General features: G+C 40.1%; 3 protein-coding genes across 5 annotated transcripts in view; 2 read left to right on the top strand and 1 right to left on the bottom strand.

The window, feature by feature from the left end:
* Positions 1-24,088, top strand: part of LOC311001337 (butyrophilin subfamily 3 member A2-like) — a 207,195-nt gene that overhangs the window by 143,479 nt on the left and 39,628 nt on the right. The window lies entirely within an intron of this gene.
* The window catches only part of LOC311001384 (uncharacterized protein), a 104,551-nt gene that overhangs the window by 77,284 nt on the left and 3,179 nt on the right, over positions 1-24,088 (bottom strand). The window lies entirely within an intron of this gene.
* LOC311001458 (low affinity immunoglobulin gamma Fc region receptor III-like) lies at positions 16,577-22,869 on the top strand (the record flags this gene model as incomplete). The annotated part of the gene is made up of 8 exons (XM_083992547.1): positions 16,577-16,618; positions 16,727-16,786; positions 17,587-17,850; positions 18,276-18,521; positions 19,220-19,330; positions 19,867-19,941; positions 20,080-20,212; positions 22,782-22,869. Exons 1-8 carry the CDS (start codon positions 16,588-16,590, stop codon positions 22,867-22,869), a joined length of 1,008 nt encoding a protein of 335 aa, XP_083848673.1. The 5' UTR covers positions 16,577-16,587.

Here is a 24,088-nt window from a genome sequence, read left to right as displayed (position 1 = left end):
TCATTTCTTCAAGTTTAAAACCACTGACCTGAACAAACTGACTGTTAGTGAGACGCTGAAGGACAAACTGAAATCAGTCTGTTTGTTACGTCCCTGTATACCTGTATGTTGGAGCAACAGTGGCTCAGGAGGTAGAGCAGGTCGTCCAATAACCTGAGGGTTGGTAGTTTGAATCCTGCTCTGTTCCAGTTGCTGCCGAAAAGTCCTTTGGCAAGTCAGAGGGGCCGTTTGGTGCACAATGGTAGCCATGCTTCTTCAGTCTGCCCCAGGGCAACTGTGGCTACAGACGTAGCTTACCACCACCGGTGTGAATGTGTATGAATGAATAATGGTTTCTTTAAAGGGCGTTGAGTGCCTAGAAAGGCTCTATCCAAGCTATTATTATTATTATTATTATTATAGTCTAGGGGGATGAGGAGCGATATGAATAAACAAAACTTGGGCAAAAGGAACAAGACCAGTGATTGAGCCTGAAACTGAACTCTGTGCAGGGAGCTATAGTACCACACATAACCCTAACTTAAAGAGAGCTCCTAGTGACAATGAACCCAACTGAGATCAAGATCACACAAGAAAGGTTAAGAAAATCAATCCCTTCCGGTCACAGGAAACACACAACACAACTGAAGCACGCACTGGTCTTGATGGAGGCTCGGTCTACACATACACAGCTGTCTGCCAGCCCACTGGCACCACTGCACCTCCACCTGCCTTTTGTGTGAGGCTGAATGAGTGATTGGATCCAGGTGCTCCATCAGTACAGTAGGTGCAGTACCTGGGAAAGAAAGCGCGGACACACACACGGCAAAACTGTGGCCCTAACACAGTTATATTAGTAAAAGTGGAGAGACAAACCTCTTTCATGAACTCCAGCTGGTCTTTCATGGTGTCCTCTCTCCTTTTAGGTTCCCCTTTTTGTGGTTTCTTCATCTTCTTTTGATCAGATTTCTGGTGATTTAATTGAAACACGAGTCAGTTGAACAAAGACAACAAGAGAGATGTGAAAAGAAAAAGTGATGGAAACTTGTTTTGGAGCATTTCAAAAGTCAAATTTCAACTCTTCATTTGACATAAATATTTAGAATTGTCAATATCCCTCAGAAGTAAGCCATCCTTTCTTTTCTTTACTTTTCTCTTTTTCAGCTGCTCATTGTTTTTTCTTTGTCTCTTTGAAAATTTAGATCATTTTTCTAAAGATTCCATATCCTTTCTCTATTTTATTCTCTTCATGTTGTTTTTTCTCCCCTACTGAAAACACCCCACTTTATTTACTTACATCATTTTTCGTTGTTTGCTTGTTTCCTTTTATCTTTTTCTCTTCCTCTATTTTCACTGTCATGAGCTCCTCTTTCTCTCCTTCTTCGCCATCACTTTCATCACTCTGGTTTATATTGGTCTCTGTGTAAACATTTTAATTAACATTTTATTTACAAAATAAAATACATTCACTTAATTTCCTTTGACATCAGACTTTGAACACCTGACACTATGATCAAGTTGAATTGAATTGACACAGTCACAGTTAACGTCCCCACCATGAACTCAGTCTTTCCATTGAAGCCATTCACATTGAACCTGTGAGGAAACTTGACATCGGCAAACCACTGTAGTTCATTTGTGACTTACTGGTGTTTTGTTTCATCTTCCAGACATAAAAGACAAGTGAGATAATGATCATGATGGAAACAGCCAAAGTAACAGCCAATCCAGTGATGACAGGAGAAGAACTGGACTGGACCTTAAAGAAATCATCTGAAATGAGACAACACACAATCAGATCAGATGGTGTTTGTGTAGAACTAGACCTCAGCTGTTTGAAACTAACACAGTGTTTAAATGTAGAGTTTTGACCTGGAACATGAATGTGAGTGTCTCTGGTCTGGTTGATGTTCTTCTGTTGGACTCTACAGGTGAAGCTGTTGCTGTGTCTCTTCTCCACAGTCACTCTGCTGCTGACAGTATAGAGGACATCAGGACCTCTGACTGTCTCTGTAGGTCCAGCAGAGAGCAGCTTTCCCTCAGCGTCCAGCCACAGCAGCTCAGGCTCTGGATACCAGCCTTTAGACTCACACTGTAACACCACTCCCCCCTTGTCTTTGTCAGTCCCTGCTAAACTGATGACAGGTGACGAGGCAGCACCTGAAGCTGGACAACAGGAACATTTCAAAATAAAAGTCAGAAATACAACCATTAAATGAATAATCAAGGAAGAAACATAAAATAAAATCTATTACTGTGAAGATAAAAATTAGATGTATGATGTTGACACTTGGAGAACTTTCCAGTTAGAGCTAGTGACACACGTGAAGATAGTATCTCACTGAAGAGTCAGACAGACAGAGACTCCTCTGTTCTCTTGTTCCACCATCAGGGAACCACAGACCAGAACAGTCTGGACTGAGATGGTCTTGAGTATTGATGGTGATGACAGACCACAGTCACTGCAGGAACACAGTGGCTGAGAAGGAGCATAAGGCTGAATGACTGAGTTCTAGTAGATGGAGCAAAACCCAGAAGAACTCTGAAGGCAGCTTTAGGCCCAATTCCAATTCTATTTTTCATCCCTACCCCTACCCCTAGCCCCTTGAAATGGAGCTACAAGGGGTAGGGATGAAAGTCAACCCCTACGAATTGGGACACCACTTCAACAGTCACGTACGTCATCAGTCGTCTCTGCTGGCTTTCACATAAGCAGACGTGACAAGCTTTTGCCACAAATCCTGTATTCAAAACCATGTTAACTTAATAAAATAAAATACAATTTAATGCAGACTGATTGGTTCATTGTAAAACATTTATTTATTGATGTAAATTTGGTGATTTCTGTAGGTAGGCTACAGAGTGCCCAGGTAGCGCTGCTCTTCTGTCCAATACACACATGAAGCTTCACTTTTAATTCAAACAAACTAATTCGACTGCCACAATTGTTACATTTCATCAAAGAGACCAACATTTATCTTCAAAAAAGAATGTAACTACCCGGCGGTAAACCTTTAAAAACCTGCGGGTAAGTTAATTAGCGATCGCCGGCTGATGAGCTCTCAGGACGGGTGGTGTCTCTGTGACGAGCCATTGATCTGCTCCACAGGTGGAGCTTCACTTCTCCGAAAAACATCGAAGCAAACGTCTAAACAGCCGTCATTTTGATAAACCAACCTCACATTGGGGATCTGAACAGTTACTTTATTGCATGAAAAAATATTAAAACTTAAAGCAGAAGTAAGCGATCCGGTGGTTTTGGCTAACTTCTTGTCAGCCGATGGAGTTAGCAGTCCCCGCCCTCGTCCCTACGTCACCACATTCACGCGCATCCCTTGGCTGCACACACAGAGAGAGGACCGCCCCTTTATGCCGTTCTCTCTCCTCATTGGAGAGAGGACCGCCCCTTTATGCCGTTCTCTCTCCTCATTGGATAAAGGTTGTAGGATACAAGGAAAGTTTTCTCCTCTGCTTACAGCAGAGCAGAGTGACTGACAGACCCGTGTTTCGGACCAAACACTCTATGTAAGTGATTGCTGTCGGAAGATAGAACTATTTGTGGCAAGGTGAAGAGGGCCCGGGCGGGGATTGAACCCACACCTCCTGGGTAAGAGTCATGCATGCTTGCCAGTCACCCAAAGGGACATCCTCTTGGCCAAGTAGCCAGGGCACATGATCAATTGGAGGCATAGTGACAGGACCACCACTGTCACATATTTAAGACTTATATTAACACAAACATTCTGCTTACTTCTGCTTTAACAAAGTGACGTAATAACAGCACTACAGCGAGAAATAAAACAGCTGCCGGTTGGCGCGAGATGCATTCTGGGAAACTTGTCATACCCCTCAGTTTGAAGTGTGCCTCTGAAAAGTCTCCATTTGAAGGGCCAGATAGCCCTACCACTTCCCCCTAACCCTCGTCTGAACCAGAAATGGGACACCACCACTTCACATGAACACACAAAACGAAGGGTTAGGGCCAAGGGCTAGGGCTAAGGGGGGAACTGGAATTCACCCTGAGACTTGGACTAGATTCAGGCGTCCAGTGGAGGTCAATGATGAAGGACAGATAGGCTGCATAAAGAATATGCCCTGTCTGTCTGTTACAACTGTACAACCCAATATCACTGACTGATCCCTCACTGGATTCACTGACCAGACGACACCAAACTGCTCACACAGTATTTCACTACTTACCAACATGAAGCTCAATGAAGGATTCAGTTCCCTTGTTTAGTATGAAACATCTGTATCTTCCTTCATCACCAGGTTTCACTCTGGACAGTTTCAGTGAAATGTTTCCGTGCTTCAGTTCATCAGTGAACAGTGATGTTCGTCCTGAGTACAATGGGTTTTTTACATCTACCAGCTCCTGACCTGCACGCTGCACATGGACAAAGCTGGGATCCAGGTGAGTCTTCGACCACTCCAACGTCTTGGCAGTAACATCCTCAGCAGGTTTAAGGCGACACGGCAGAATGATGTCATCACCAATTGTTGCTACTATTGGCTGAGAGGAACCAATTAACTGAGACTGACCTGAAAAGAACAGATGTTGATTAATTTTTCCTGCAGCCTTAAAACCTAGTTAGATGAAGCCCCAAAAGTGTTGACATGGCAACTACATTTGCATCACTGTTCCCAGACCTGACTGCACATGAAACAGCTCAGTAATTCTCTATGTACACCATGAAGTAAAACATTGTGTAATGCAAAATATTTATAACAAGACTATGTAAAAGTGTTGCACTGTAACATAAACTGGTCAACTGTCATTGAACTCTTGGTGAAACGGGGTTCGAAAGCCACTCAGGGCAGGCCAGATAACATCGTCACACTTGTATGAACTATGAACTTACTTTTAGCAAAGGGCACCAGGAGAAGATGGATGACCAGGACACTGATGGTTGTGAGTGGAGACTGAATGAGTGAGTGGATTCCAGCCATCTGATAAGACATTATGCAGATCTGAAATGTACAGAAACCATTAACATATCAACACATTAAATAGACTTTTGAACTGATGTTTATACACCAGAAGATGTAGCCTAATTTCATCACTCAGTTCCCCAGTCAAGTTATAAACTGTGTATGTGTCGACCTCTGCTGATATTTACTGGAATCTAAACAGCTGCTGCTACCTCTGTGTCACATACATACACTGTTCCAGTTCTGAACAAAATAACAGCTTCTTCACACTGTTCCAAAATGTGTATATTCCTTCAATTTTACCAGCACAGACAATATATCCAACCAACAAAAGCGTACTTATCATACTTAATATTTTATCCTGCCCTAGAATCCTTTCTATGTAACACTTCATTAAGTCCACATGTGTGAGCATTTACATGAGAAAATGAAGTCCGACAGATTGCAGTCAAACTACAAGACAGGTGTATAAACATATAAATGTGAATGTATATGTATATGTATAAAGCTGATACATAGAAAACAGTTACTTTTCATTTTGAATGTATTCCATATACGGATACAACATTTCCATGGACACCAAAGCTTTACAACATATCAGTAGTTTATATAACATGTAATTATTGTCTAATAGAACCACTTATCCTAGAAATTATATAAAATAGTAGAAAAATAATTGAGAACACCACGTACCTGTGGCTAGTTTTGTTGCTCATTTCAAGTTCAACTGACGACAGGTCATTTACAAGTCTGTAAATCATTAACTGACTCATGATCATAAACTGCTCCAGTTTATCAAATGCCAAAAAAACCTTGTTATTGCTCATCTCATATCATGTAGGACTTCCAAACCACTCAATTTCGGCGAAGCTAAACTGGAATTGTATTTATTTATATCATATCATGTGAACTAGGCGTACACATGAAGCAGAAGAATCGTAAGCCAATTTAAATAAAAATGTAAATTGCAAAAGGGAAGAGAAATCTAGACATGACATCTGATGACCATCACTTTGTACAGCTGGACTTTGACCCTGTTGCCAGGTAACTGAATATAATTGTAAAACAAAACAGGTGCAATCAAAATTATCATAACACATTAACCATTAACACGATCATAGCAGTGGGAGACATGATAGAAAAACAGGGATAGGACAAGGACATTAAAATGATGCAGGGAATGACAGGACAATAACAGAAACTAAACTGACAACAGACATTAAACATTTAACTAACTGATCCTGAGAGTCCCTACCGCACTGTCCAATGTGGATGTGACATATTAAGATAGTTATTTTGAGTTATTTCTCAAATGTATTAATGCCATCTAGCCCCCATTATTAAAGAAAAGCTCAAAGGGATGGGGTGGGTCTCTGGACAACTACAGTTCTTTAGGCTGTAAGCCTGTGCATATTCTCATTTGTCCAGGTCATGGTATCTCAAAGGAGTTTAAATCGAAAGCAACTGGACTTGGTTATTTGTCTAGGAAAGTGCACAAATAACCAAGTCCAGTTGCTTTCGATTTAAACTCCCTTGAGATTCTTCAGGCTGGACTTTGGCTCAGGGACAGAGATGAGCAGAACTCCTCTGGCTCCATTCCTGTCCAGAAACAGATTTTAACTTCTGATTCTTGCCACATCCAGAAACACTTAACACTTCTATGACATACAAAGGAAGAGCACTGAGGAAGTGCACAGTTAAAAACTGGGTGTACTGTGTGCACCTGGAAAAAACTGAATTGGCCGCTGAACAGAGATGTCTTCTGGAGTGTCTCTTTTGCTACAGGCGCTCAGGCCCTTTGACCTCTGCAGTTAAAAGCTGAACATATTTCATCAGTCAGTGGTGGCAGATATACAGTGTTTCTGCTGCCATCTGCTGGAGAGGCAGCAAGTCTGAACAAATGAGACTGGACAAACTGACAAACTGGTTAAAAAAAGGAATTAACCAGTGATGTCACGTCTCAAGACTGAGAGACCACCTCAGCCTCTGAGCCCCTGCCCCCCTTCTGCAGCAGCATCAGAAATAACCTCCACAGGAAGAGGAAGTTGTCACGTACGTTCTACTTCAGTTGTATTTCAGCTCAACGCTCAGTTTGCAGCAAGACGACATGGAGGTCACAGCTCTCTGCTTCAGACTGTGTGAGTACTCAGTGTCACGTTTCTTCTCTTCCTGTCCTCACTTTTATATGTTGCTGCTCATCAAAGCATCTGTTGCTGATTTACAACATTGCTCCTTTGTTTCTCCAGTGATGCTTGAATTTCTTCTGCAGCAAAGTGGTGAGGAACTCATTTTTTGATACTTTATATATATAATTACTGTTTCATGCATGTATGTACAGATTTGTAGAAGAATGTTGGTATTTTATCTCTAATGAGATTGTGCCAGTCATCACACTGATCTATGTCAATCCACTTCAATTTAGTTCCTCTTGTGATGGATATCAAAATACCAACTTTTGGATGTTTTATTTGTGAACTTTCAGGTGCAGCTTCTCTTCGTATCACTCCAGACCGTCTGCAGTTCTTTCAACGCTCATCTGTCTCTTTTCATTGTGACGGGACTGATGGTTCTGCTCAGTTTAGAAGAATTCGTAATGCTACAGTATCATCTCCAGTTTGTGTCATGGAGAGCTCATCATCAGGGTCGTTGTGCACAGCTGATGGACTTTATCCATCAGACAGTGGAAAATACTGGTGTGAGACTGACGGAGGAGAAAGAAGCAACAGCATCAACATCACCATCACTGGTACGTTCATTGTTTTTCTGAAGCCACTACAGATCTACTGTGAACATGTAATAATCTGAAGTTTCTCTTAGTGTTTGTCCAGAATGAAAATCAATTGATTATAATATACTGAACCCAATTTAAATCCTCAAAATTTTCAGTTTATAGATTTGCATCTGTGCTAAATGTGCAAGGAAACTGTCACTTTTCATGTACGGTGGTTGGGCTTTTTAACTTTATGTATTCATGAAAGTATATTTTTATGAATATTTGTCAATAAGGACCCCTCATGATGACAATGAATCTATCAAGTGATAGTGTGACGATCAAAAAATCACCTGATGTAATCTAGCTTTACCAGTCATATCCAGAGCTTCTGCTCTTCTAACTCTTTTTTTTTCTTTTTTAAAGATGTTGCCACCTTTAATCTATCCATATTTTTTCATGCATCTAATGTATCACTCACCTGTATAAATGTTCTTCAGAGGGCTCAGTGATCCTGGAGAGTCCTGCTCTTCCTGTGATGGAGGGAGATACTGTGACTCTGCGCTGCAGAAGCAAGACGACTTCCACCAACCTGAAACCTGTTTTCTACAAAGACAACGTCCCAATGAACAACAGTCCAATAGAAGAGATCAGAATGAACAACGTCTCCAGGTCTGATGAAGGACTGTACAAGTGCAGCATCCAGGGAGCTGGAGAGTCACCAGAGAGCAGACTGACTGTCACAAGTGAGACTGAACTGTTACTAAATGAACAAAACATGTTTACTATCAATATGGCCAAGGACTGTTGAAGATTTTACATCAGAATTAAAAATAGTTTTTGATCAGAATTTATTCAGGTTTATGGAAAATATGTACATACAATATATGTACACATACGTATACTTACCTATCTGTTTGTACTGTATGGCAATTTGTATAAAACCAGCGATGATATCATATATTGACATACTGTATGTGTTATGAAAATACAGATGCAATACAACAATATGCACCATATGACACCATGTTCATCATACAGTATAAATAATTTGAAATGTTGACATAAAAAGATTCTAAATATGTATTTTATATGCATTAAAATAGTTTATTACTTATTTTAATTGTAATGATTATGGCATACATTTACTGAAGACCTATTCAAAAAATGTGAAAGACAAAAGACAAATGTTAAAAAAGCATTTTTCATATGGAAATGTTGGCCTTCTAAATGACGTCCATCTGTATGAACTCAATACTTGATTGGGATTATTTTGAAATTGACTTTCCATTATATTTTAATATATTGAGATGCACCTGAATGTAACACACCTATAACAATGTTGTTTACATCTGAACAGGATTTCAGCTAATTTGATTTTAAAAGTGAACCATTCCTAGCTGATGTTTACAGATATTTGAGCAGTGCTTGAACATGTGATTGTGTCTCTGTATTGTCAAGAAACTAGAAAGTCCTACAGCAGGTGTCATATGAAGTTGCAGCAAATTCACTTTAGTTTCCCTCATGTTTCCACCATCTCATAACTCAGCACGTGACTCTGACTCCACAAACCGCAACAACCTGCCGTGGATCATCATCGTCGTTGTCTTGGCTGTGGCCCTGATGCTGCTGGGGTTTCTCCATGTTAGGAAACACAGAGGTGCAGAGAAGCAGCCACTTCTCCTTATAATATACTGTATGACAATGATTTAAAGTCTGTTTCTATTGATGTCAATATTTTTTACTTTTCTTTCCATCAGTTTGTTCAAAGACGTCAAGAACATCAGACTCAGGTGAGTTGTCTAACATGTCTCAGATGAACATTGAATAAACAAACGAAAAACATCACTACTTTAAGACTGAATTTAAAAAAAAAGATGTAATGTACAATGTGTATGAATAACCTATTAGTTAACCTATCAGTCTTCATCTGTTCATAATTTCATACATTTTCTCTGTGTTTCAGTCTCTGGAGTGGACGATGCAGATGATCCAGATGGTTTGACGTATGCAGTCGTTGTCACAAAAAAGAGAAACAAAGGTGAACTTGACTTTTTTTTCCTTCTGTTCAACACAATGTGAACAACTCAACAAGACTTTTCACACGTCTGTGTTCTCATGGAGCTAATTTTATGAGACACAGTCACGTATTCATCATCTTGGTCGACCACTGAGGAGATTAAAATAAGAAGAGGTGTCAGTAGCAATGATTAATGATTTCTGCTCCCTCTCTCTGTGGTCTGTTGTTTTAGACGCTGCTGACACTGGTGAGAGTTTGAACGTCTGCACTGAGACAAACCACAGCAGAGAAGCACAGACAGAGAACGGTAAGAGGCCTGTTCAGACCTTCAGCACCAGTATATTTATAACCAGATGTAGAAGCAGGAGACGTCTGCAGTCAGTCATACCAACATGTACCATTAACAAACACACTGATGATTTAAAACATATGGACGTGTCACTCACTCACTCAAAATTTTGTGATTTTTAACACATAAATGAGGCAAAAAAAACAAACAACAACAACAGATTGACTGAGGTTCCTACTGTATCATTGTAATGGCAAGAATGGCTGGAGTGTATGAAAATGGTCTAGTGTGGAGCTGTGGCTGGTGGGCAAAAACAAAACTCATTTATTAAATCTTTTGGCCTGGACCAGTTTCCTCTGCTTCACCATGAGCCTCTTTCAGGCCACACTGTCTTCTTCCACCACTTCTGCCCTATTCTCATCGCTGTAGTGTGTTAAATATGAAAGGAGGCTCCCACATGCTTGACCTTTACACTGCTGAATAATCAGAACAGACATGTCCCGTGGTTTTCTGCCTTATATGATTATAGAATATATTAGTCTACCTTTTACAGTGGGTACACACACACACACACACACACCTGTTACAGCCTGCCTGGCTGTTCTTTTGGGCTAAGTCAGCATGGACAGCCCAACCTGACTGGACGCGCTTCGAGTCGGGTTCGTGCCAAAAATATGACTCAGTCAGGGATTTTTTCTTGTTTTTTAGCCGGGCTCGGACCAATAATTAGTGCTAGTGTATCAGTCCGGGCTTGTCCGGGTGCTGTGTGAGCCTGCACACAAACAGCGCAAAAGTTTACTCAAGTGCTTTTCTATAAAACTGTTTTTCATTTTTTTTTGTTTGTCTTTTGTCATCATATTTTTGTCTACCACGTCTAGAAGGAGCCACTAAGCTGTGTGTTAGTTTGTCCTTAATAGCTGTGCTCAAAATTATATATTTATATTACTGATGGTTTTGTTGGAGACATTTTTTTAAAATACATCATTTTCATTAAATTTACTAAATTCATGTTCACCCTTTTTGATGCCAAACTACCTAGTGATCTATTTTTAAACTTGGTGACTTGACTTATAAATCAAAGGTTTGTTACCGTGGTTGCATCTGTTGTCCTGTTGTCCACATGAGTTGTAGTTTCACAGTACAACTATGTGAACAAAGATTAGAGCAACAAGACAGAAGTCAGTGTCTTAGGGGGGCTGTCCACATGAACATGGGTTAAGGAGAATCCACAAAAGTGTTTTTGTTTTTTGTTTTTTTTTAAATCATTTTGGTGTTTCATCCACATGGAAACAGTGTTTTGTCCTAAAACGGTTTTCGAAACGGGTCCCAGAGTGGATACAACCCAAAATGCCACCGCAGTGTTTTCGTCTAGACATCCAAAACAGATCTTTTGTGAAATGATAATGTCATAGCCCCTCTTCTCTGACTTGTAATCTGAGCTACACCGAGGTGACCTACAGTAACAACAACAAAACTAATGTCGGGTCCCTCGGACACTGTACCTTAAACACGTCCATTAAATGGACCGGCATCGGTCGGCATATTTGGACTGAGATGACTCCCAGTCAACATTCTCCTGTTGAGTCGACTTATAATGTTTGGAGTTTGTTTATAGTGCACAAGCTTTCCATGTCTTCTTCTCTGTTTTTGGTGAATTTGAAAACTGGCAGCGAAACTGGCCCTTTTCCCCTGCTGTTAAACCGGTCTGCCCTCCCTTCCCATGAACCAGTCTGCCATCCAGTCCTCCCATTAAGCTGGCCAGCTCTCCCTGCCTCCCTTGCCTACCAGAAGCTTCCTCCTTCAGCTGTTGTTAACATTTCCATGTGTCTCACATTCTCTGTTGTAAATAGTTTTATTGTCGGTAACAACATCTATTGCACGTCTGTCCGTCCTGGGTGAGGGATCCCTCCTCTGTTGCTCACCCTGAGGTTTCTCCGATTTTTCCCTGTTAAAAGGGTTTTCCATGGAGTTTTTCCTCAGTGGATGTGAGGGTCTAAGGACAGAGGATGTTGTTATGATGCCATGTGAAGCCCTTTAAGACAAACTGTTGGTAAAAACGGGCTATACAAATAAAATTGCCTTGCCTTACAGCACCACATACAGACCTGGAGTATGTACTACAGATTAAGATATTTCTTGTATATTAGGATGAAACACAATTTTTACTTGTTTCCAAAGCAGAACGAAGATCATCCCAATCCAAGTCTTCCCAGAATCTCGGGGCGGCCACAGAACCACAGGAGGAAGTTGTCTACGCACGTGTCCAGGTGAGACTGATGGTCGTTGTGGCCTCCACCTGCAACTGACTCTTGATACTTGTTTTTGAAGGAATTCATGCTTTTCCTTTCACTAAATGACACCGTCTCTGAACTCAAGTGTTGAATTATCCAAATCCTATCAAAAAAAAAAAATGCATGATTTCATAAACAATGTTAAAGTATGAAATTAAAGTTCCTTAAAGCATTTTAACATTACAAAAACTGAAAATCTTTGTTCAGTTTCAGGAAATTTGTTTTGTCTGACATGAGATAAAAAGAAAATGAACAATTATTCCTTCTTTCATAAAGGTTTCTAAACTCAGGATTCACTGTCTAATCTTTATATATTTTTTTTACAGAACAAACCAAAACACAGAGATGTGAGTGAAGAATGAAGAGGGAGAATGGTTTGTTGAAGAAAAAATGACCAATAATAAAGTTGGATTTTGCTCATTTCCAATAAAACTGAATTTATACATTTTAAAGTGTTACCATCAAGCAGAAAATGAACCAATAGCGCTACAATACGAGGCTGTAAAAAGCACTGTACTGATCACTGTGCTGACAGAGGGTTTTGACAGTCATCACTGCTGCATAGGTGGATTTTTCCAGTTAAACATTATACTGTAATGGTGTGATTACCTTTATTTCTGTTCTTTATGCATATTTGGCTGGGAGGTCGACCACAAACTTTATCCCATTATAGTGTTTGGAGAATATTTCTCTGATCTCTTCATCTTTCTGCCATTTCCTTCTCTGCTTAAGAAACACTTAGGCTTCTTAAAGTAGCACTATTGCAAATACAGCAGTAATAGCAATAAAAAAAACTGAAATATGCAATAAATAGGTCCATGGGAGCCATAACTATCTGTACACAAAATATGGCCAACGGTGTAGTGCCTGTGGAGCAAATGCAGAATCCTTTATATGAGACAAGCCGGCCCGGCGCTCAGCCCCACCTCCTGAACAGCACGCCATGTAAAGAGGACGAGGATGTTTATACCTGATTTGCTGCATCACTGGCTCCATCTAGTGGCCGAACATCTTCATTTCTTCATGTTTAAAATCACTGACAAACAAACGCCACTTGCAATACCTTTGTGGTCCCCTGGTGGGCTGCTTCCCACAGGTTGGAAATCACTGAGCATGTGTATTTGTAACAGGGGTTTGCAACATATATGTATTGTTAAGCATATTTAATAATATGAGTAGCAAAGCCATGTTAAATAAGTCACGCAGTGATGTCACACGAGAACAGATGTACCTGCGAGATTACGATGTTGTTGTGAGCATGCGCAATAAATGGTGAGTGAGAGAGTTCTTCCGGACCACAAAGAAGCATGGTTGTCTGTCCATTTCTCCCGTGAATAATAACCACTTTGGTGACTGTGTTACGATAGACTGCTGCAGAGATGTCTAGTAGTGCTACATGTATAATCACACAAAATACAACGCAGAGGTTACACAGGTTACACTTGTATAGAATTGATTCTTGCCAAAACCATCAAAGATTTACAAAATACTTCTACAAGTTTGAAATGTACAGTTTGATACACATATTTTTATTTGAGAGTGAGGTTGTCCTTTGAAGCAAAACATCACCTGTTGCTTGTTGTGGTGCTCATTTCAACTGACGACAGGTATAAAGTCCATAAATCATTGACTGACTCACAATCATAAACTGCTCCAGTTTATCAAATCATGTTGAACTTCCAAACCTTCAAGTTTGGCCTAAAGTGTGTTTCTACAAGGTTGTTTTACTTGTGTTTTATTGTGGGAGTGCAACCACACACAAAACAGAAAAAATCTGAACCAGAACTGTGCAATTTAAATAAAAATGGAAAGTGCAAAGAAAATTAAATTTCTTCTTCTGTATTGTATTTCTTCTTTATAATTCATGTAAAGTTCTTACTAATCAGAGTCGACGCATCAATTAATCAGTTCAGCTTTAAACAAAAACATGATAAAGCTCAGTTTCATTCTGAGTAGCCTACCTGAGGAGCTGTACTTTGACCCTGTTGCAAGGTAACTAATTATCAGTGTAAGATTAAACATCTGCAATTAAATGTATTTTGCATTAGTGACCCAGGAAAAGTGGAGCAGATAATGTGAGGTTTGTTCGTGACTCCCAGTATCTCTAAAAACAGACTGGGAGGTAGAGCCTTCAGTTACCGGGCTCCTTTACTGTGGAACCAGCTCTCTCCATGGGTCAGAGAGGCAGACACTCTAGCTACATTTAAGTCTAGACTTGTGACCTTCCTTTATGACAGGGCTTTTAGGTAGGGCTGGTCTGAACCATTTTCTAGGCTGCCATAGCCATATTTGGGGTACACACTACAGGATCAGGCCGATTTTTGTCCCCATCTCCCTCTTCTGATCAAAGCCAGCAAAGCCCCGATTGTCTGGTGTTTGCAAATTACATCGTGTCTGATTTTCCTGTGGTGTGGGGCGTGTTAAGAGAGATTTTGTCCGGTCCGATCCGCTCGGAAGGTGTCGGAAGGAAAGATTGTAAATAATGAACATGTTCAATGTTTGCGATTAGAAATCCTGTAGTGTGTGGGGTGTTCTGAGGGGCACCGAGCACGCACAGTGTGTAATGTCAAGCCCTCTCCTCTCTTCCCGCTCATTATCATTATCATTATCTGGCCTTGGTGTCTCTCACTCTCTCTGTGTTTGGAAAGATCCACCAGAGCTCCATCTCTCTGCACCAGCCGCCCCCTGTTGCTCACCCTCAGGTTTCTCCACTACAGTGTGTACTGTATGTGTGAATGTATTTGTATGTATGTAATGCTGCTGTAACCATGTGAATTTCCCCACTGTGGGATAAATAAAGGCATACTTTACTCTACTTTAAAAGGGTTTTCTCGGGAGTTTTTCCTCAGTTGATGTGAGGGTCTAAGGACAGAGGATGTTGTTGTGATGCCATGTAAAGCCCTTTGAGACAAACTGTTTGTAAAAACGGGCTATACAAATGAAATTCCCTTGCCTTGCCTTTTGTTGTTCCAGTTACCAATATAATAATAATATATGAATAAAATCTATTGCACGTGTCAGAAAATTAAGAAAGAATTATGTTTAAGTTTATGGTTTAGGCAGAAAATCCTTCTCACCATCCCGACCTTAATTTCCTGCTGTGGAAGTGAATGATGAGTTGAACTGTCAATCATGGATGCAACATGGCCATTGGGCTGCCAGGTGAGGTCACTGTATGCTGGACTAGACGAGCAGTCTTTGAACTGCCTACAGGCTGTCCGAAATGCAGCAGCTCGATTGTTGACAGGGAAAAAACCACGAATGCTTTATCCCTCCACATCAGAGCAGCTGAAACTCAACATTTTAAATCACTCTTACAGAAATGGCCGTTTGTCCTGTTTGTCGCGCCGAGTTGTCACGAGCTGCAACACGAGTTTACCCGAGTAAGGAAAACGAATTTGATTGGTCGTTATCAAGCGGGCGGGATATTCAAAGCTTGGGGCGAGACCGAGCTCTGTGTGTGTGTGCGTGTGTGTGCGTGTCTCAGACTATGACGGATTACGGATCCAATATCAGTGGCTGATGAATCATGTACAGGCTGACGTATAATCCGTGCGCCTGCATTATCCAATGCGAAAAAAAATACCACACTTTCATCCCGGATTTACTCAAAAATAGAATTTTGCACAAAGTTTGGCCTACATCGTCTGAAAGATGAGTTATCACATTAATGTTATGATCCAGAGTGGGCTTAAATTCAATTTTCTTTTCTGTACACCTTTAAAGACTCACCACTTTTCTCTGGCCTTCATTTCACCCTGACACCCTGACCTCTTATTTTCATCTTTCAGTATAGCTTTTATTTGTTTTACCTTATCTTAGTAACTGTTCTTATTGCCCTATCTTACTTTTAATCTATGTTGGTGATTTATGTTGTTTTTATTTATATTGCTAGCATGTGTATGTTGTGCAGCACTTTGGGCAACTAAGGTTGTTTTTAAATGTGCTATATACAGTAAATACATTTTGAGTTGAGTTGAGTCACTCATTACAACCTGTCAGATGCTCCAGGAAAACAGTTAGTTCAAGGAAACTTACTGGTTACTACTGGTTTATGGACTCTTTTGTCCCTGTTTCCCATTTTCACGATTTAGGTACGTGACAATAAGGTTCTATGATTTCTCAAGTGCATTTAACGCCTGGTTAAAACAACTGGGATCTGTGATTGGGATCCGTTAACCAACCAGATGGTTGATCCTCCCTCACAGTGTTGTCGTATCTCAGACTGAGAGCCCACCTCAGCCTCTGAGACCCTGCCCCCCTTCTGCAGCAGCATCAGAAATAACCTCCACAGGAAGAGGAAGTTGTCACGTACGTTCTACTTCAGTTGTATTTCAGCTCAACGCTCAGTCTGCAGCAAGACGACATGGAGGTCACAGCTCTCTGCTTCAGACTGTGTGAGTACTCAGTGTCACATTTCTTCTCTTTCTGTCCTCACTTTTAGATGTTGCTGCTCATCAAAGCATCTGTTGCTGATTTACAACATTGCTCCTTTGTTTCTCCAGTGATGCTTGAGTTTCTTCTGCTGGAGACACGAGTTCAGAGTCTTTACGCTCAGCAAAGTGGTGAGGAACTCCTTTTCTGATGCTTTTTTAATATTCTATAATTTTGCTGAAACATTCTCTCTGTCAAAAGATTTGTGGAAGAATGTTGATCTAAAACTGTTTTACATCTGATGGCAAACTGACCTAATAACAAATTCAACTTGGAAGTTTAATAAGATCAGTTAATGCAACTATTTCTCATACAACAGCATGTTTTTTAAAAAATCCAACAGAAATATCTAATGTCCTCAAAGCAGAAGTAAGCGATCCGGTCGTTTTGGCTAATGCTGCGTTCCAGGCAGGCTTTTGAAACCGTAAATTACAGCTTCATGTCACAACTTACGACTTTGTAGCGTTCCAGGCAACCCACTCGTGTTTTTCCGACCTGTTTTACCTGTGAAAGTCACTATAACGGCCACTCGTAACTTCCGACCCGTGAACTTGTACCAGATCGAACTGGTACCACTTCACAGGTCGGAAAAACACGAGTTACGGGTTGCCTTGAACGCACCATAACAGTCACCACATTCACGCGCATCCCTTGGCTGCACACACAGCCCTGCATGCCGTTCTCTCTCCTCATTGGATAAAGGTTGTAGGATACGAGAAAAGTTTTCTCCTCGGCTCAGAGCAGAGCAGAGTGACTGAGAGACCCGTGTTTCAGTCCAAACACTCTATGTAAGTGATTGCTGTCGGAAGATATAACTATTTAAGACTTATATTAACACAAAAATATCACTTACTTCTGCTTTAATTTTTTAGTTCCTCTTGTGATGGATATCAAAATAAAAGATGTGAATGTTTTATTTGTGAACTTTCAGGTGCAGCTTCTCTTCGTATCACTCCAGACCGTCTGCAGTTCTTTCAACTTGAGTCTGTCTCTTTTCATTGTGAGGGAACTGATAGTTCTGCTCAGTTAAGAAGGACCAAGGATGATGGAAAAGTTACTCCAGCATGCTCAATGAAGAAGACATCATCAGGGTCGTCCTGCAACATCGATAGCACTTATCAAACAGAAAGTGGAGAATACTGGTGTGAGACTGACAGAGGGGAACGAAGCAGCAGCATCAACATCACCATCACTGGTACGTTTGTTGTTTTTCTGAATATCTGCTGTTAACATGTAGTAATCTGACAGAAGTTTTTGTCTACCTCTCTGATTAGGAAACTTAATTTGTCAAGTGACAGTTTGACAACTGAAAAGTCCCCTGATTTTATCAATTTAAGTGTTAAGTTAAGTGTTAATCTCACATGAGTTCATTTGCTTCCCAATTGTATAACTTTACTTTTTATTTTTCTTATTTTTACAGTATTCTTGTTCTGCCTACCTACCTAAGATGTTTGGGTTTTATCTCTTTTCTTGTAGTCTGTAGATGTTTCCATCTGTTCTTATCATTTTCATAGCTCTTATTTTTCTATCTATAGTACCATGCATTTAATTATAATTCTCTCCAGCTGTCTTACTGAGAGTAACTCATCAAACTTTGCTCTTCTTCAACATGTTCTTCAGAGGGCTCAGTGATCCTGGAGAGTCCTGCTCTTCCTGTGATGGAGGGAGATACTGTGACTCTGCGCTGCAGAAACGAGACGACTTCCACCAACCTGAAAGCTGTTTTCTACAAAGACAACGTCCCAATCAACTACAGTTCAGCACAAGAGATCAGAATGAACAACGTCTCCAAGTCTGATGAAGGACTGTACAAGTGCAGCATCCAGGGAGCTGGAGAGTCACCAGAGAGCAGACTGACTGTCACAGGTGAGACTCTAACAGTTACTAAAATAACAAAACATGTTTACTGTTGGTATGGCCAGAGACTGTTGGAGATTGTACATTAGAATTATTAAATATATTTATGAAATCTTAAATACAACAAATAAAATCATGTTCATCATGTAAATGTTTAAAATATATCTCAACAAACATAATTCCAGATGTATTTTACATATAAAACTGAGGAGGTGATCACACAGGTGATGATATACAGTATGAACATACAGTATGTAAATTGTGTGTGTGTGTGTGTGTGTGTGTGTGTGTGTGTGTGTGTGTGTATTTCGACCATACAGATGTGTATGTACTGTATATTATACTGGACTGTAGAAATATGATACAGTCCATGTAGATAGTATGTATGCAAATATAGAATATAGAAATATATGTTTAAATTGAATACAAAAAACACAGGCCTATTAAAGTATCTAGAATTTTTGAAAAAACAACAACCTGAAATTCAACATATAACATTTCCGACATCATAAAAACACTCATCTGATAGATATTTTTTAAATAAAATTCAAGAAATGTTATTACCATGATATAACGGCATTTATTTAATATTTACAGATATTTACACAGTGTTTGAATATGTGAATGCTACTCAACTTCTTAAAGAATGTAATGTGTGTTATGTACAGTTGCAGCACATTCAGTTTCCATCATGTGTCCACCACCAGCACATGACTCTGACTCCATGGACATCGACAACCTGCAGTGGATCATTGTCATCATCTCTGCTGTATCCCTGATGCTGCCGCTGCTGCTGCTGGGTTTTATCCCATACAGAGGTATAGCGAAGTAGCTACTTCTCCCTACAATATATTGAATGTTATTTATAAATAGTTTTTCTATTGATGTCAATATGTTTACGTTTATCAGTTTGCTCGAAGACATCACAGACATCAGACTCAAGGGGATTTTCTAATGTGACTCAGATGAACAAGTTAGGATATACATGTATAACCTGTCCACCTTTCAGCCTTCAGTCTGTTAACAATTTCATACATTTTCTCTGTGTTTCAGTTTCTGGAGTTGACGGTGCAGATGATCCACATAGTTTGACGTATGCAGTCTATGTCACAAAAAAAGGACGAAGGTGAACTAGACTTGGTTTTTGTTGTTGTTGTTTTCAACACATTGTGAAACACACAACACTTTCCACACATATTTATTCTCATGAAAGCTTATTTCAAGATTCAGGTGTTCATCATCTAGGTCGACCACTGAGGAGGTTAAAATAAGAAGAGGAGTCAGTGGCAGTTGAAGCGGTCGACTCTAACGATGAGAAAACAATGATTTCTGCTTCCTCTCTCGGTTGTTTTAGACGCTGCTGACGCCGGTGAGAGTTTGAACGTCTGCACTGAGACAAACCACAGCAGAGAAGCACAGACAGAGAACGGTAAGACCACAAGTATTGATAACAAGCTGTCGCAGTCACATAACATGTAACATGTGGGTTTCTATTTATTAAATTATGCTATTACGCTAATTTAATAATATACTATTGTGGAGTTTTTTATTGAAATAAACTTCCAAGAGTGCCCCACTGGGGTCCAAAAACTCCACAACTATCACATAGCCTACAAGCTGTGTACTTATGCCTACCTCATGATATGGCACTTCCACATCCTCTACAACAAGTATCCAACAGCAGCTATTCACGTGTCCAGGTGAGACTGATGGTCAATGTGGCCTCCACCTGCAACTGAATCTTGATAACTGTTTTTGAAGTCAGACTTCTTACATCACTAAATGATACAATCTCTTAACTCAAGTGTTGAATTGTCCAAATCATATCACGAAAAAAATAAAATAAAATAAAATATATATATTATACAGTATACAGGAAATATTTTCGTCTGACATGGGATAAAAGGAAATGAAAGATTATTCCTTCTTTCATAAAGGTTTTTAAACTCAGGATTCACTGTCTAATCTTTATATATTTTGTCTTACAGAACAAACCAAAACACAGAGATGTGAGTGAAGATTAAAGAGGTAGAATTGTTTGTTGAAAAAAGAAAACAATAATAAAGTTGCATTTTGTTAATTTCCAATAAAACTGAATTTATAAATTTAAAAGTGTTTTTTGTCTAGCGTGATGTGTAACAGATTGTATTGCAAATAAACTCACTACATGGAAAACCATGTAATCCACTATTAGTGAGTGTACAACTAAATCTAAACAATCAAAATTTCTAAAACTACACAACTAAAAAATGAATTTACACTTTAATAAATAAAATAGGCACAGTCACAAATATTCAAAACAAAGATTTTGAAAATGTTGGTTGGTTAGTTTTTAGATTATGTCCAGTTGCTTTCGATTTAACCTCCTTTGAAATACTATGACCTGGGCAAATGAGAATATGCACTGGATTATGTCTGAAATTAATTTGAAAGATTATGTAATTGTGTTTTTTTCAGTTTTCAGTTAATGATCTTATCCGTTTGTCTAATCATGTTGACCCCACTCACCCTCACTACACACTGACTGACTGGTTGATAAGTAGTAAATAAGCAGGTATGCAGGTGTTTTTAAAACATTTTTAAGATTCTGAGACTTCATTTTTACATGTAAAAAGAAATGGTGTGGCACCACTTTTTAATAGAAAGGCTGCACGCCAGAAAATTGTAGCAATCACACAAGTCTAAATGAAGAATGTAATATGCCACATCATAAGCTGACAAAACCAAACTCAGAGCAAATGAGAGAACAAGGAGGGAGCAGCAAGAGCTCAGTACCACTGAAGTCCACAACGGAGAAGTACATTAGAAAATAACATAATGTGTGCCCCTAACGCGTCTGGGTGAAGTTTTGGAGTGGGGGGGAGTAGGGGGGGGGACAGAGAACAGAGATGTTACAGAGTGGAAGGCTGTCCCCGCCCTAATGACCAGTCGCCACTGAATGTTCGGATTCACATCATAAATATCAGATGAGCCTAATGCAAAATATTGAAATCTGGTCAAATAAAAAGAGTGGAGAAATATTAAAATGAAGCTGAAAACTGCACAGCTGAAAACTGCACAACAATTCAACATTGTAGTCAGCTACAACTTCAAGTAATGGTCGACTCCCAATTTCCCGCCGGTCTCAATTATCCCCCGGGTGCAGCAAATTTTTTCTTGTATTAAACGCCCATCCCAAATAAACGCCAGGTCATACATTGTTTTTCTGGTTGGCAAAAACTATTCTATGCAAATATAGCCTGCCTAAACACAAACAAATAACCTTAAACTAATTGAAAAGGGTCTCAAGACATTAAAGGGATAGTTCACCCAAAATTCAAATTTCACTCATTATCTACTCACCCTCATGTCGACTAAGAGCTGGGAGAATTTTCAGAGTCCTCCGTCCCTTCTCTGAGTTCTCGGGGGTCCGCGCAGCAGTAGCCTATTTGTCCATATACTGTACTGTTTGTGAATGGTGCTCACTTTTCTTTGTCCAAAAAGACACACCAAAAAACATCCAAATACCTCCATGCTGCTCGACTGTAATGTCCCTCTTGTATTGAAGCCCCGACATGAGAAATTGTTCAGAAAAAATTAAATAAGTCTATATTTTAAGCTTGTTTGTAGCGGAAGCTCCCAGTGTCTCAGTTCACTGCTCTTCCTGTCCGGCGGAACAATTTCTCATGTCGGGGCTTCAATATAAGGGGGACATTACAGACGAGCAGTATGGAGGTATTTGGATGTTTTTTGGTGTGTCTTTTTGGATGAAGAAAAGTGAGCACCATTCACAACCATTACAGTACATGGACAAATACTGCTGCACGAACCCCCCCAGTAACTCAGAGAAGGCACGGAGGACTCACCGTCTCGCTCGTCTCAACGAGATGCCTCTGGGCTGGTTGCTCCTGCCCGGTTTGTCCACTCCTCTCATCCGCACTTCAGCACCTGTCCTGGGCTGCACAGTGTCGGCTCGGCTCGCTCCTTGTTTTAAATGACTTATTACTCCTTTTAAAAGTAGTGTAAAACATTTGCTGTTCTGATTATGTTCTGATCTTGTATGCTTACTTAGTTACCTTACGTTGCATTATTATTAGTTACTTCATTGTCTCAACAAAAAAAAGGATGGTGGAGCGAGCCCACATTGTGTAGCCCAGGACAGGTGCTGAAGTGTGAAGAGGAGTGGAGAGACTGGGTGTCCGAGGGGTTTTTGCAACTTGGGGCGGATCAGGAAGGGCGGAGGACCGACATGACTGGAGGTCTCGGTCTCCTGGTACCTGTGCGGCCCAGGACCGCGGAGGTGAGCGAGACCGAGAACGAGTCCGTAATGTCTCGAGAAACACGTATCGTTCCACCGCGGCCTGCCGCCACGGAGTGAAGCCTCTCTTTTCCCAGAAGGAGATCCAGTAGTTGTTATATCTGGTGAGGTTTAGGTTGAATGGAGACACACTATTAATAAAGGCAGGTCCCAAATAAATGCCTGTTGATTTGAGCGATTTAAGCAAATAAACGCCTGGGCCTTTATTTGGCGTTTTACAGTAATCAACATTTTAAATCTGGTTTATGAAGAAACTGAAACATCAACTAAACAGATCACTGCGATCAATTATATTTCTTCTGTTTTTTAACAGATACGAATAGGACAAAAGATCTGATCCACCATTAGACACATGTATGAACAAGGCAAGGCAAGGCATCTTTATTTATATAGCACATTTCATACCAAGGCAACTCAATGTGCTTTACATAAAGACAGTTTGTCAGACTGTCTAGACAGACTGTTTAAAGAACAGCATAAAACAACATAAAAACAAAAAACATAGAGTTAAAAGCAGGAGCAAAGAAGAATAAAAAACTAAAAGTTTAAAAAAAAGTTTAAAGTTATTAAAAAAGCTCAGCTATAAGTCCAGTCAGAAAACCGTTACAGATTCTCCTGATCAGTTTGGGACATAAATCCATTAATTCTGGATATGTTCTTAAGTTGATAAAAGGCTGATTTGGTGACTGATTTGATATGGCTGTTGAAGGTCAGATCTGAGTCTATCAGCACGCCAAGTTTTCAGACATGGTCTTTTGTTTCTAGAGACAAGGTGCATGTTTACTGACAGCAACAAGAAACAACAGTAATGATTAATGGAAAGAAAATTATTTATTTAATATTATCTTGTATTTTCCTTTTTTCTCTCTTCGTGACATATTTAATGTCTTTTTCCAAACAATTTAACCCTCTATGGTACGCATTATGATCCCAGTTGGTAAAAAAATGTTTGGGGTGTTTTTTTGTCTTAAAGGATCTTGAGGCAAGATCGAGGAATAAAACTCACTAGCGATACAACGGCCGTAGCGGCCGTCAGGGTTACTGCAGCCATATCAGCCAAGCTGGTGCGGGAGCGCGCATCAACTCTCCACAGCAGTGCAGCTGATGCTGTGACAGTGACACTGTGGATGAATTGGAAACGGCGTAACGTTACTATACCAGTGTTTTCCACTAATCAGCCGCCACAGTTTGGTTTGTGTCCACCGCAGCAGTCTCTCACAGAAAAAACAGCTTTCACTATCTCTCATCTCTGCCAGTCAGCCCCTCTACCTGCTGTCTC

The sequence above is a fragment of the Trachurus trachurus genome, assembly GCF_905171665.1.
Source record: "Trachurus trachurus genome assembly, chromosome: 18".
Classification (NCBI taxonomy): Eukaryota; Metazoa; Chordata; class Actinopteri; order Carangiformes; family Carangidae; genus Trachurus; species Trachurus trachurus.
The sequence above is the reverse complement of the archived record's forward strand: the minus strand, read 5'-3'. Positions and strand labels throughout refer to the sequence as shown.